Source organism: Neovison vison, chromosome 7, assembly GCF_020171115.1.
Source record: "Neovison vison isolate M4711 chromosome 7, ASM_NN_V1, whole genome shotgun sequence".
Classification (NCBI taxonomy): Eukaryota; Metazoa; Chordata; class Mammalia; order Carnivora; family Mustelidae; genus Neogale; species Neogale vison.
In genome coordinates, this window is record NC_058097.1 from 59,109,083 (window position 1) to 59,120,766 (window position 11,684).

The 11,684-nt window shown below is 55.6% G+C and overlaps 1 protein-coding gene across 1 annotated transcript; it reads left to right on the forward strand.

The window, feature by feature from the left end:
* Positions 1-1,330: 1,330 nt before the first annotated feature.
* LOC122913402 (zinc finger protein 3-like) lies at positions 1,331-4,676 on the forward strand. Its single transcript, XM_044260145.1, has 8 exons — positions 1,331-1,350; positions 2,385-2,463; positions 2,791-2,926; positions 3,450-3,627; positions 3,776-3,943; positions 4,032-4,197; positions 4,244-4,364; positions 4,408-4,676. The coding sequence occupies exons 1-8, from the start codon at positions 1,331-1,333 to the stop codon at positions 4,674-4,676; spliced, it is 1,137 nt and encodes a 378-aa protein (XP_044116080.1).
* The last annotated feature ends 7,008 nt before the right edge of the window (positions 4,677-11,684 follow it).

The window sequence follows — 11,684 nt, forward strand, 5'->3', positions numbered from 1 at the left end:
CCTCCCCGCTCCCTCCTCCAAGCCCCTCCCGTCTTTCCCTTCTTATCCTCCTCCCTTCCACCCTCCTTCCTCCAAGCCTTCCCTCCATTTCTCCCCTCCGCTCCCTCCAAGCTCCTCCCCCGTTCCCATCCCCATCTGCTCCCTCCTCCTTGCCTCGGTCTCCTCCCACGCGGAGGCGTCTGGGAGCGCGGAGCCGGGCGTGGTCCCGCGCGGCTCAGGGGCTAGGCAGGAGCGGCGAGGCGCGAAGGCGCAGACAATGTGCTCACCCGGACCCACCGCGGAGTGGGTCCGTGCCGCCCGCCGGGCTTGTCCGCCAGGTTCTCGTCGTGGGGAGGATCACGCACCCGGGATCGCGGGAGGGACCCGGAAGGGGCTGTGAGCCCTGCCCCTCCGTGCCTCGTTATCCCCGCCCGGACAGCGGGTGTGGACAGCACCTGTGCCGGGGTGGCACGCGGAGCTCCATCCGTCGGAGCTGCTCTCGTCGCTGTTGTTTAGGTAATAGTAACGGCAGCGCTGCCACCAGCAGTTTCGGAGCATCCCCTAGCCGCGTGCCGGGCGTGGAGCTCCGCGCCTGAGTCAGCGCCTCACGGACCGTGGGCTGCTCTCCCACGGTGCCCGCGCCGGGTGGACAGGGTCGACTGAGCCCCTACCCGCCTGAGTCCCCTCCACGGGGCCCGTCTCCCTAGCACCTGGGGCAGGGCAGCCACAAGTATGACTTTGAGCCTTGTGTGTCCTCATAAAGAATCAACAAACTCAGGGACCTGGCCTCAAATTCCAGCCCTGTGACACCCGGGGCTGTCGTAGGTGCAGACCCCCCGGGGGCCGCCCGGGAAGACAGGCTCGAACTCACCGGGGCAGGCCCCAGGGGCTTCTGGAACTCCCGGCCGATGCTGCCGCAGATGCCTGCGGAAACCGGAGAGACACCCTGTCAACTCCTTGAACCCTACAGGAGCCCCGTGCCCTTCGCACAAGGATCCCCCCCCATTTGCACATGTGGAAACTGAGGCACAAAATGAAAAGCCCCCTCACCCCAACAGGGGTGGGGGAGTTAGTGCAATAACCACATTTAAGCCCTGTGCAGGTACCACTTCACAATAACCCTACAAAGGGTCTTCGGTCCCTCACCTTCCAGATGAGGAAACAGTCTAAGTGACCTGCCCAGCTGGCCCCGGGGGCTGCGCTGTGTCAGGACAGAGATCTCCAACATGGGGTGTGCCAGGCCAGTGGGGAAGCCAGACAGCTGTAGAGCTTGTGTTCTGGGTCGTTTCAGTGTGAGCAGAAGGAGAGCGATTCAGTTTAATTGGCAGATTTTCCCCTGTTAGATAAAAGCATGCCTTCTTTCAGCGTATGGTATGTTGGAGTCATTGAAATACAGAATTTAGTGGCATACACATGTATATTAGTGTAATTATGGTATTTCATGTGTGCGTACTTATACACCTTACATAACCGTATATACAGTATCTAGTGTACGCACATATATACACCTTGTTTGTGAGTACATATGGTAGTGTTTGTATACCTCCTGTACCTGTTCATGGGTACTGTATGTGGACTGTTTACATGCACATGTATGCATATGGTGCTCATGGTATTCAGAACAATGGCACGTGTCATCAGTTTACATATATCTCACCCACGCGTATATAGTGTTTAGTGTGTGGGATTCTATTGCCATTACAGGTCTCCGTGGCATCTGGTACCCCAGCACACAGATAAAACGGTCACACAAACACAGGTAGATGTGTTCTAGTGTGTGACTGACCACGTGTACAGTACATGTGACATTCAGTACTTCTCTACACCCCTCACATACAGGCCATGTGTACCCGTTCATATATATGTTTTGTATGTGTATCTGTGGCATTTACTCTGGTCTTTAGAGCATGTGTGTACCTTCTATACTAGTAAACGTGGTGTAGAGAGAGAGACAGTAGGTGTGTATAGGCCTGCATGTCTAGTATCTAGTACTGTGCGTATCAAGTACACGTTTTACACGTAGATACAGTCTCCAGTTTGTACCACGATATACCATGTTTTGTACTGCGATACTTGTGTATCATTAGACACCAACACCGGAGGAAAGCGCCCCAGGAGCCGGGTCAGGGGTGGTGGGGTGCGTAGGCAGAGCGGGCCTGGGTCTGAGCCTGCCTGGAGGCATGTCTCCATTGACCACTTCTGCCACACTGCAGGGGTCTGGAGAGTGTGAGCCCCTGCGCTGTGGTTGCCATGTGTCTGTGTGTTTCTCTGAGCATCCCCTGAGAAATGTTTCTCATCCCCCCATGAGAAAAGGGGGCAGGGTGTGTGCCTGTGTGTATAGAGCAGCGCTGGGCCTGGCTCCTCACTGTCCTCCCTCTTTCTCTCCCTCTACCTCACCCCATCAGCCCCCAGACTCAGCCACCAGGCCCCGTCACTGCGGGCAGTGAATGGATGGCCACCCAGCTGCTGGCCCACAAGGCCCTGGTAAGTCGTGTTGTGCCCTCGCCCTCCTTCTCGAGGGGGGACAGAGTCGACTGAGCCCCTGCCCGCCTGAGTCCCCTTCACAGCCCATCTCCCTAGCACCTGGGGCAGGGCAGCCACAAGTATGACTTGGAATCCTGTGTGTCCTCATAAAGAATCAACAAACCCAGAGACTTGGCCTCAAACTCCAGCCCTGTGACAATAATGGGCATCATAATCTCACCTGATGTTTCTTGAGTACCTACTATGTGCCTCCTGCACTGTGGGGGTGTGTAGGGGGTCCTCCCAGGGACGACCCACTGAAGCCAGCTCCCTGTCCCTCCCCCACAGGCCTGGGTGGATCAGATGACTTTGTGGCTGCAGGAATCGGTGACCTTCACCCAGGAGTGGCAGCAGCTGGAGCCAGCTCAGAGGGACCTGTACAGAGATGTGATGCTGGAGATTTTCCAGAACCTGCGCTCGCTAGGTAAGAACCACCGTTGTGGGAAGGTCCCTCTTTCTGGTTCACCACCAGTGACTTACTTCTCTTTGTGTCCTCGGAGGGAGGCAGGGGGGAGGGATCTCTCTGGGGACCCTTCTGGGAGGGCACTCAGCCCTCCTAACCTACTCACCTTCTCAAGGCCCCACCTTCTAACATTATCACCTGGGGTTTAGAATTTCAACATCTGAATGGAGGGTTGGGGGCACAAACATCAGTCCCCTGCCGCCAGCCATCAGGCCTTATCCTAGAACCCTCTGCAAGTGCTTGAGGGGGTTTCTCTTGGCTCTCCTAGCTCTGGGAGAAGGCCACGTGGGTGATGAGCATGTGTTCGGGCTCCTTCAGATCCAGGCCTAACAGGGACGGCCCAGAGGAAGCCATTCCCCCCAGAGCATCCTCTGGACTGGCCCTGGAAGAGCTGGGAGGGAGCCGCCTCTTGCACTCAGCACTGGAAGAGGCCGAGGGGCCTCCAGGAAGGGCCCCAGCGGAGCATCAGCCCATCTCCGCCCAGTCAGGAGTCCCAGAAGGCAGGGCCCCCACCGCTGTGAGCCCCGTAAGCCCGACCACGAGGGTGCCCGGAGTGCCCCCGACGGCGGTAAGGAGCCCTGCGTGTGCGGGGAGCGCGGGGAGGCCTTCGCGCAATGGGCCCAGCTGGCGCACGCCCTGGATGAGCCCTTTGTGTGTGTCGAGTGCGGGCGACGCTTCCACCGGACACCACGCTGGCCGCGCACCGGCGCGCACACACCGGCGAGCCGCCCTACCGCCGCGCTTCGTGCAGAACATGCAGCTGATCGGGCACCAACGCACGCACACGGGCGAGCGGCCCTACCCGTGAAGCGACTTCGGCAAGGCCTTCACGCTCATCACCAAGCTGGTGGACCACCAGCGCCTCCACACCGCGGAGAAGCCGTTCGCATGCCACGTGTGCGGCAGGCGCTTCAGCAAACGCTCGTCCCTGCTCGGGCACCCGCGAGCCCCCACGGGCGGCGGCCCCACACATACCGGGTGTGCGGGAAGGCCTTCCACGAGAAGTCCGGCCTGGCCCACCATCACCGCACGAACAGGGGCAAGCGGCCTGTGGGTGCCCCGAGAGCTCCAACACGGGGGCGCAGAGCCCGACGCTGGCGGCGCGTCAGAAGCACACGGACGAGAAGCCCTGCCGGTGCCGGCGGTGCTGGGGGCGCTTCACCAAGTCGTCCGCGCTCATCCTGCGCGAGAAGCTCCACCCCGGCGAGAGGCCCTCACGCTGCGCCCACGCGGCAAGGCCTTTAGCCAGAACATGCAGCTCGCCGGGCACCCGCGCAGCCACCCCGGCGAAAGGCCCGCCCAGTGCAGCGCGTGCGGCAGGTCCTACAGCCAGAGGCCTACCTGGCCGTCCAGCAGCGTACACACATCGGGGAGCGGCCCTTCCCGGGCCAGGAGTGCGGCAAGGTCTTCAGCCAGAAGGGGCCCCTCTCTACCACTTACAGATCCACGCCGGCGAGAAGCCGCATCGCTGGGCCAGTGCGGGCGCAGCTCCCGGAAGGTGTCGTTCCTGTTCCAGCGACGGCCATCCACAGCGACCAGCGGCCCTTCCAGTGCGGCGTGTGGGCAAGTCCACCCCGGTCAGCACGGCAGGGTCCACATCGGCAAGAAGCCCTGTCAGTGCTCGCAGTGCGGCAAGGCCTTCGGCCACCGGCCCACGCTGACCGGGCACCAGGGATTCCACACCGGGGAGAGCCCTGCGAAAGCCGCCTAAGCCGAAGGCCTTCAGGCGCATAGGGAATCTCACCTGCCACCAGAAACCCCACGTGGCCAGGAGAGAGCGCCCGTTCCGGCCCAGCTCAGGGAGCAGGCCCTCCTCCCAGATAACCAACAATGGAGCCACCAACAATGGAGCCTCCAGTGACTAGCCTAGTGGCCCAAGTTTCAGCCATAATGCTGAAACTTGAGACTCGGGGACCTCAAGAGATGCCTGTGAGGCTGGTGGCACCTTCCTGAGACTCCAGTAAAGGTAATGACAGCAGGGCCTGCTTCGTGGGTGTTCAACCTGAGCCCCCACACAGGGTGCACATCGGGATCATGCTCTGCTGTCACTGTCTCGAATTTGCCAGTACCGGGGAGCAGATCAGACCAGGGCCTGAGAAACCACAACCCACAGAGCCAGACATGCTCTTGCAGAGCTGGCAAAGCAAGAATGGGTTTTACCTTTGGAAGAGTCATAAAATCAAATGAAAAGAGTGTGAGAGAGCTCCTATGACCCACAGAGGGTAAAATATTTCCCATCTGGGCCTTCACAAAAAGTTCACCAGCCCCTGGCCATCAACCAAGAGTTATCTGTAGGAACTCTGGGCTCTGTTTCACTGTGCTAGGGTAAGGTCCCTGCTTGGTCACTGGGTCTCCTTCCCTGGTCCTCTCTGGGTGGGCTGCTCCACATCAGGTGGTGGGATTCTGAGATGGGATGGCTCCATTCTGTTATCTCTAGGCCTCCCTGTGGGCCAGACCAGCCACTGTCCTTGGTCCGGAATCCCAGCAGCTTTCTGTACCTGGCACTTAATCCAGAATAGAATAAATGTGATTCCCTGTTGGGTGGCTGCGTGGCTACGGCAGGATCTGGGTGTTTCAGGGCATCTCAGGTGAGGGACGTTGGCCCAGGGGGAGCTTTTTGTAGCCCCCCCCAATTCACTGCATTGGTTTGCTCCTGCCACCATGGCAAAGCACCACAGAAATCTGTCTTCCCATGGCCCCGGAGGCCAAATTCTGAGCTCGAGGTGTCTGCAGGGTTGGTTTCTCCTGTGGTTTCTCTCTTAGGCTTGCAGATGGCAAGCCCTGTGTGAGCCCCTCATATGTCTCTCTCCTCATGAGAACATCAATCATAGGATGGGGGCCCACACATACGACCTCATTTATCCACAATGATCCCTTTAAAGCCCCATCTCCAAATATAGTCACATTTTGAAGTTACTGGGCATTGCGATTTCAACATATAAATCTGGGGGAACATATTCAATCTATGACATCCTCAAATGGCTAGAGGCTTGACCTTTTATAGCCATAGCGAATGTCTACAACCCACCTGTGCTTTGTGTAGGTGGCACGGAAGGCCAACAACCTTTGCATCACGGTGTGGAGTTGGTCTGGGGAGTCAGAGACCGCCTTTCCCACTGGCACCCAGGGTGGGGGACATGGGCCACCCCTCACCTGTAGAAAGTGAGACAGGGATGTGTTCAGAAATGGCTGAGCCTATGCCACTTGCCTTTCCCCTACCTGTCCCCTGGATCCCCAGCCCCGGGGTATCTCCAAGAGCGGAGGTGCGAGATGGTGGAGGGAGCCCCCATGGAGTCCTTCCTCTTCCTAACTGGCTGCAAGGAATAATGTCCTGGGCCTTTGGGGTTGCTTGCTGTGTTCAGTGCCTGCTGACCCAGGTCCGTGACCTCACCCGTCACCTCTGCCCGGATGGGAGGTCAGGCACCAGCCCTGTCTGACAGACAAGGAGACACCAGGGGAGCTCAGCACTCAGCACCCAGTAAGTGTGGGGACCAGCAGCGGAACCCGGGGTCCACTGACCCCGCAGCTGCCCTGATCCCACTCCCAACCCACACCGCACAGGCTACAGGCCCAGGGCCTGGGGCAGTTTTTACCCCCCGACGTAGTTGGTGTGGCCTGTCCAGCTCTGGCCCGAAGAGCATTTCTTAAATAAATATGGAAACTGGGTACCATCTAGAAAACAGCAACACTGCACATGAAACGTCTGTGTTTTCTGCTCCCTGATCTCAAGCAAAGTATTGGTCCCCCAAGCCTCCGTTTCCTGTCTGGAAAAGTGGGATAATTAGTAGTATGCCAGATACTAGTTATTTCTTAAGAAATATTTTATTATTGATAATAGAGCATAATTATATCATATTATTTGTATTATTTATACTTAATACTACTTATTATGGACAAAGTAGAGTACAATGATTATCAATAATAAAATATGAAAATATTCAGGTTGTGGGTGAGGTTTGTCCCGGATGATACTCCCGCTTCACTCAGAGCACTTTACAAGTTCACAGGAATTCCATCCAGCGTGTTGGGGTTTGCAGCGGGGTTAGTCTGTGACGTGAGAAAGGATTGTTCTGTAATTCCAAAGATTCCAAGAGATTCCTCGCCACTGCCGCTCTGGGCTTCTGCAGGACCAGCCTCCTTCTCCCCAATCTCTGAGACCCCCAGTCTGACCACTCCCAGCCCAGGAATTGGGACTGTGAGGGGAGCTGGCTGACCCCAGAGACCCCTTCCTCATATTCTAGGGCAGGCATGTGGGGTCCCTGAGGTTCTGGTGAGGTCCCCAGCAGTAGGGCAGTGTCTATGCAGGTAGAGCAGAAGGGCTACGTCCCTCTGGCTGGACGTCGGAGGGCCGCACTTGGCCAGAGGCCCGCGGGGAGCCTTGTCCGGCCATCCCCGCTGAGGCTGAGTGGGGGAGACTGGCTCTGGCTAGGGCAATGACGGAGCCTCCACACCTTTCATTTTCTGCCACTTTGCCCTCTCTGGGCCTTGCTGGCACCAGAGAGACTGCCCCTCCCAGAGCTCTAGGGACAAGCTAGGGAACAACTCATCTGTAAGTAGTTTTTCAAAGGCCGACCAGCCTATCCAGAGCACTCATGCCGAGAACCTTCTCTACGAGGCTCTCACTCACACGCCAGCCTCTGTTGGTCTGCCCTCAGCGCCCGGGCAGGTACCAGACTACTGTGGCCGCCCCCACAGGCCCCGCAGTCCACTGAGATGATCCAGACACGCTCACCCTGCCTCCCCTGTTCCTTCCTGTGGGACAACGGGACACAGGCTGCATCCAGGTTTCCAGAAACTGCGTTACATCTGGAGCGGAACGGATTGGCACTTGGGAAGGCTCGCTTGCTTATTCACAACCTAGCCGGCTGGCATTTGTTGATGCTACCCTAGACTCATTCATTCAGCATTTAGCGAGTGCCTACTGTGTGCCAGGCCCCGTTTCAAGTCCTGGGGAAACAACAGTGAGCAAAACCGACCACAGTTCTGCCCTCATTCCAGTGAAGAAGATAGATGACAAAGAAGTAAAATCAGTACTAAGGCAGGCTGTAGTCTGGGTCAGGGTCATGAAGCGGGATGGAGCTACAACTTTCAAACAGAGAAATCAGGAAGGCAATGTTTAAGGCAGGCCCTTGTGTCATGCAGGGTTCTCCAGAAAAACAAGTCTTATTATATGTGTACATTTTATTACATATCTCATGCATTTTATGTCATATACTATCATTAGCTCATTGTGTCTTTTTCTTTTTTTAATTTAAATTCAATTAGCCAACATGTAAGTACATCATTAGTTTCAGATGTAGAGTTCAATAATTCGTCAGTCGCATATAACCCCCAATGCTCATCACAATGCGTGCCTCCTTAATGCCCATCCCCCAGTCACCCCCTCCCCAACCCCCTCCCCTCCAGCAACCCTTAGTTTGTTTCCCAGTTTAGAGTCTCTCATCGTTCGTCTCCCTCTTTGATGATTTCACATTTGGTTTTCCCCTCCCTTCCCTATGATCCTCTGCCCTGTTTCTTATGCTTCACATATGAGTGAAACCATATGATCATTGACCTTCTCTGCTTGACTTACTTCACTCAGCATAATCTCCTCCAGTCCCGTCCATGCTTATGCAAATGGTGGGTGTCCATCCTTTCTGATGGCTGAAGAATATTCCATTGTATATATGGACCACATCTTTATCCATTCGTCTGTTGAAGGGCATCTCAGCTCCTCCCACAGTTTGGCTGTTGTGGACATCGCTGCTATGAACATTCGGGTGCAGGTGCCCCTTCGGATCACTGCATTCGTATCTTTGGGGTAAATCCCTGGTAGAGCAATTGCTGGGTCTTAGGGTAGCTCTTTTTTTTAACATTGTATGTATCTTTTTTTCTTTAAAGGTTTAATTTATTTATGTGACAGACAGAGATCACAAGTAGAGAAGCAGGCAGAGAGAGGGGGAAGCAGGCTCCCCGCGGAGCAGAGAGCCCGATGCAGGGCTCGATCCCAGGATCCAGAGATCATGACCTGAGCCAAAGGCAGAGGCTTAACCCACTGAGCCACCCAGGTGCCCCTAACATTGTATATATCTTAAATACATACCCCAAATTATCCTATTTTACATAGATTACATAAAATATATAATGTATATAACAATTATAGTAATTACTATATAATACAATGTATACATTATATATGTATGTTATATGTATAATGTTTGATGTTGTGTATTTTTTTAAGTATAAATGTATGTATTAAGTATGAGTAGAAAAACACCCCACTTCTCCTGGGTACCAGATGTGCGGGGGCTCTCCTACCCCAAGCAAGTCAGCTGGGTGTCCTACAAGTCAGCTCAACTGTCTGCCTGGAGGTAGCGCCCGATCCCACGGGTCGGGGGGCTCCCCCTGTGCAGTTTCAGAGGCCATTCCCAACTCTAGACTGTAACCCGTCCTGAATGGCTGTGTCTCAGAGGTTCTCAGTCCTCATCCTTGGGTCTAATTTGTTAGAGGGGCTCACAGAATTCAGACACCTCTTACTCCCTAGGTCCCTGGTTTCTTATGAAGGACCTGACAGGACGCAGATGCACAGCTGGGGGAGGAGGTGCACAAGGCGAGGTCTGGGAGGTTTCCAGTGCAGGAGCTTCTGTCCCTGTGGAGCTGCCCCCACCCCTGGCCCCAGGCATGGCCAGTCATTAACTCCATTTCCAGCACCTCTCCCCTCCTAGAGAAGGGGTGTGTGGGCGGGCTGAAAATCCCAAGCTTCTAATCAGCACTTGGTGTTTCTGGTGACCAACCCTTCAGGGGCCCACCTCATCAGAACAAAAGACACCGCTATGACCCATGAAATTCCAAGAGATTTAGGAGCTCCATGCCAGGACCAAACATGTACAAAACACTCCCCTTGAGGACACAAACCATTCAGTTGACAGCACTGTGTTCTGCGGGCTACACACATCACCTCATTTATTCCCCACGACAATGCATCAGGTAAGGACTGCCATTACCCCCACTTTACAAATGAGGAAACAGGTTCAGAGACGTTAAGAAACTTGCCCAGAGTCACAAAGCAAGGGCAGAGCCTGGATTTGAACCCCGGTAGTGTGGCTTCTAGGCCCCCGTTCCTCCCGGTGCCCTCATGTGCAGGCTGTGTGATCTCACTCCAGCCTCGAGCCCCCTTGGGCCTCCGCTTCCCCACCTGCACCCTGGATGATATGGTGAGGACAGCATTTGTGTCATGTCCTGCGCACGTGGCCCAGTGCTCCACGCAGGCTAACTGTCCTGACAACATGCTCCCGCCCCCTCGTGGGGATCGGTGCTGAACCTCTGATCCCCACTAACACACCCTTGGATGGGGATCTCAGCTGCCTGGCTAAAGGTCGCCTGGCGTCTTCAGGTTTCTGTCGGGTGTTGCTGACCACCCAACCTGCATCAGCCTCGTGCCTCGGCTGGCTCGCCTCCCCCGACCACCACCGGGCTCCCCTCTGCGGCCAAGCTCTGTATCCCAGCACCTCTTGCCCGCTCACCGCTGTGGAGGCGCGAGGACATCAGCTCCAATGGAGGCTCATCCTGCTCCGTGCTGCACTCCCAGTCTTGGCTTCGGAAACCGCGCCCAGTGTACAGGAACTGCTGTAGAATGAGGGCCGCTGGGGCCCGTCCGTCCCAGGCCTCAGGTTCCCCCATCCAAGCCCACCTTCAGGGACCAGGCGGCAAAGAGTGAAATGGGAGGTGCCGCTTGCCTCACCCCTCCACTCCCTGCCCTGCACTGGTTCCGGGAGAGCACTGGCCTGGCAAGGGAAGGCAGAGCAGCCACGCAATTCTAAGCCCCATTCACCCCCCACCTGTGGCATGACACCACAGGGCTGCCTTCTCTGTGTTCTCCCTCTTCCCCCGGAATCTGATCTGGATGGAATGACCCCACGGCCATGGCAGGCACACAGCAGCTCGGGCCCTGGGCCACTGCCTCTTTCAGGGAGGAAGGAGAGACCTAGACCGAGATATAGATCCATACCCACAGGGTGCTTCACTGGCCATGGCAATCGTTGGTGGCTGAGTCCACAGAATGAAGCTTTGGGCCTTTGTGTCACCGCATCAGGTCTGTCTCCACCAGGACGTGACTGAGAAAATGTGCCGGAAACCACCACAAAACCATGAGGGAAGCCAGCCTGCAATGAGGCTGGCACAGGACAGGAAAGCCAGAGAACCAGAGCAACACTCCTGACGCCTGGAACAAGCCTACCCTGATACCCACCTGGCTGCCAAACAACCATCCGAGAAACCGTCCACCTTGCTTATGCACTCTTGAGGAGCTGCTTTTCCTGCTCGCAACACAAAGTGCTTACACATATAAAAGATCTCTTAAAATGAACTGTTTACTCTTTGTGGACATTGACTTAAGAAACACCTAGACATTTGCAACTAGTAGCATCAAATGTTAAAAGAAAGGCAGCATCAAAGGCCCCAAAAAAGGAGACTCTGGGGCTGGATGGGGGCGGTATTTCTGAGTAAACAAAGCATCAGGTCAGCCTTAGGAAACTCCCTTGGAGCTGCCTTCAAATTTAACTGCAAAAATCACTATAAAAACGGAGTGTGTGCCCAGATACGCAAACTTTCTAAGCTAAGTCTTTAAACCTGAGTATTTGGCCTGCTGGTGTTTGCCTGCCCTTCTCGTCTCCCACAGGCACTGACGCAGATTTCAACGGGACCACTGGTGCCTATATCTTTCGCACCTGACAACTGTTTA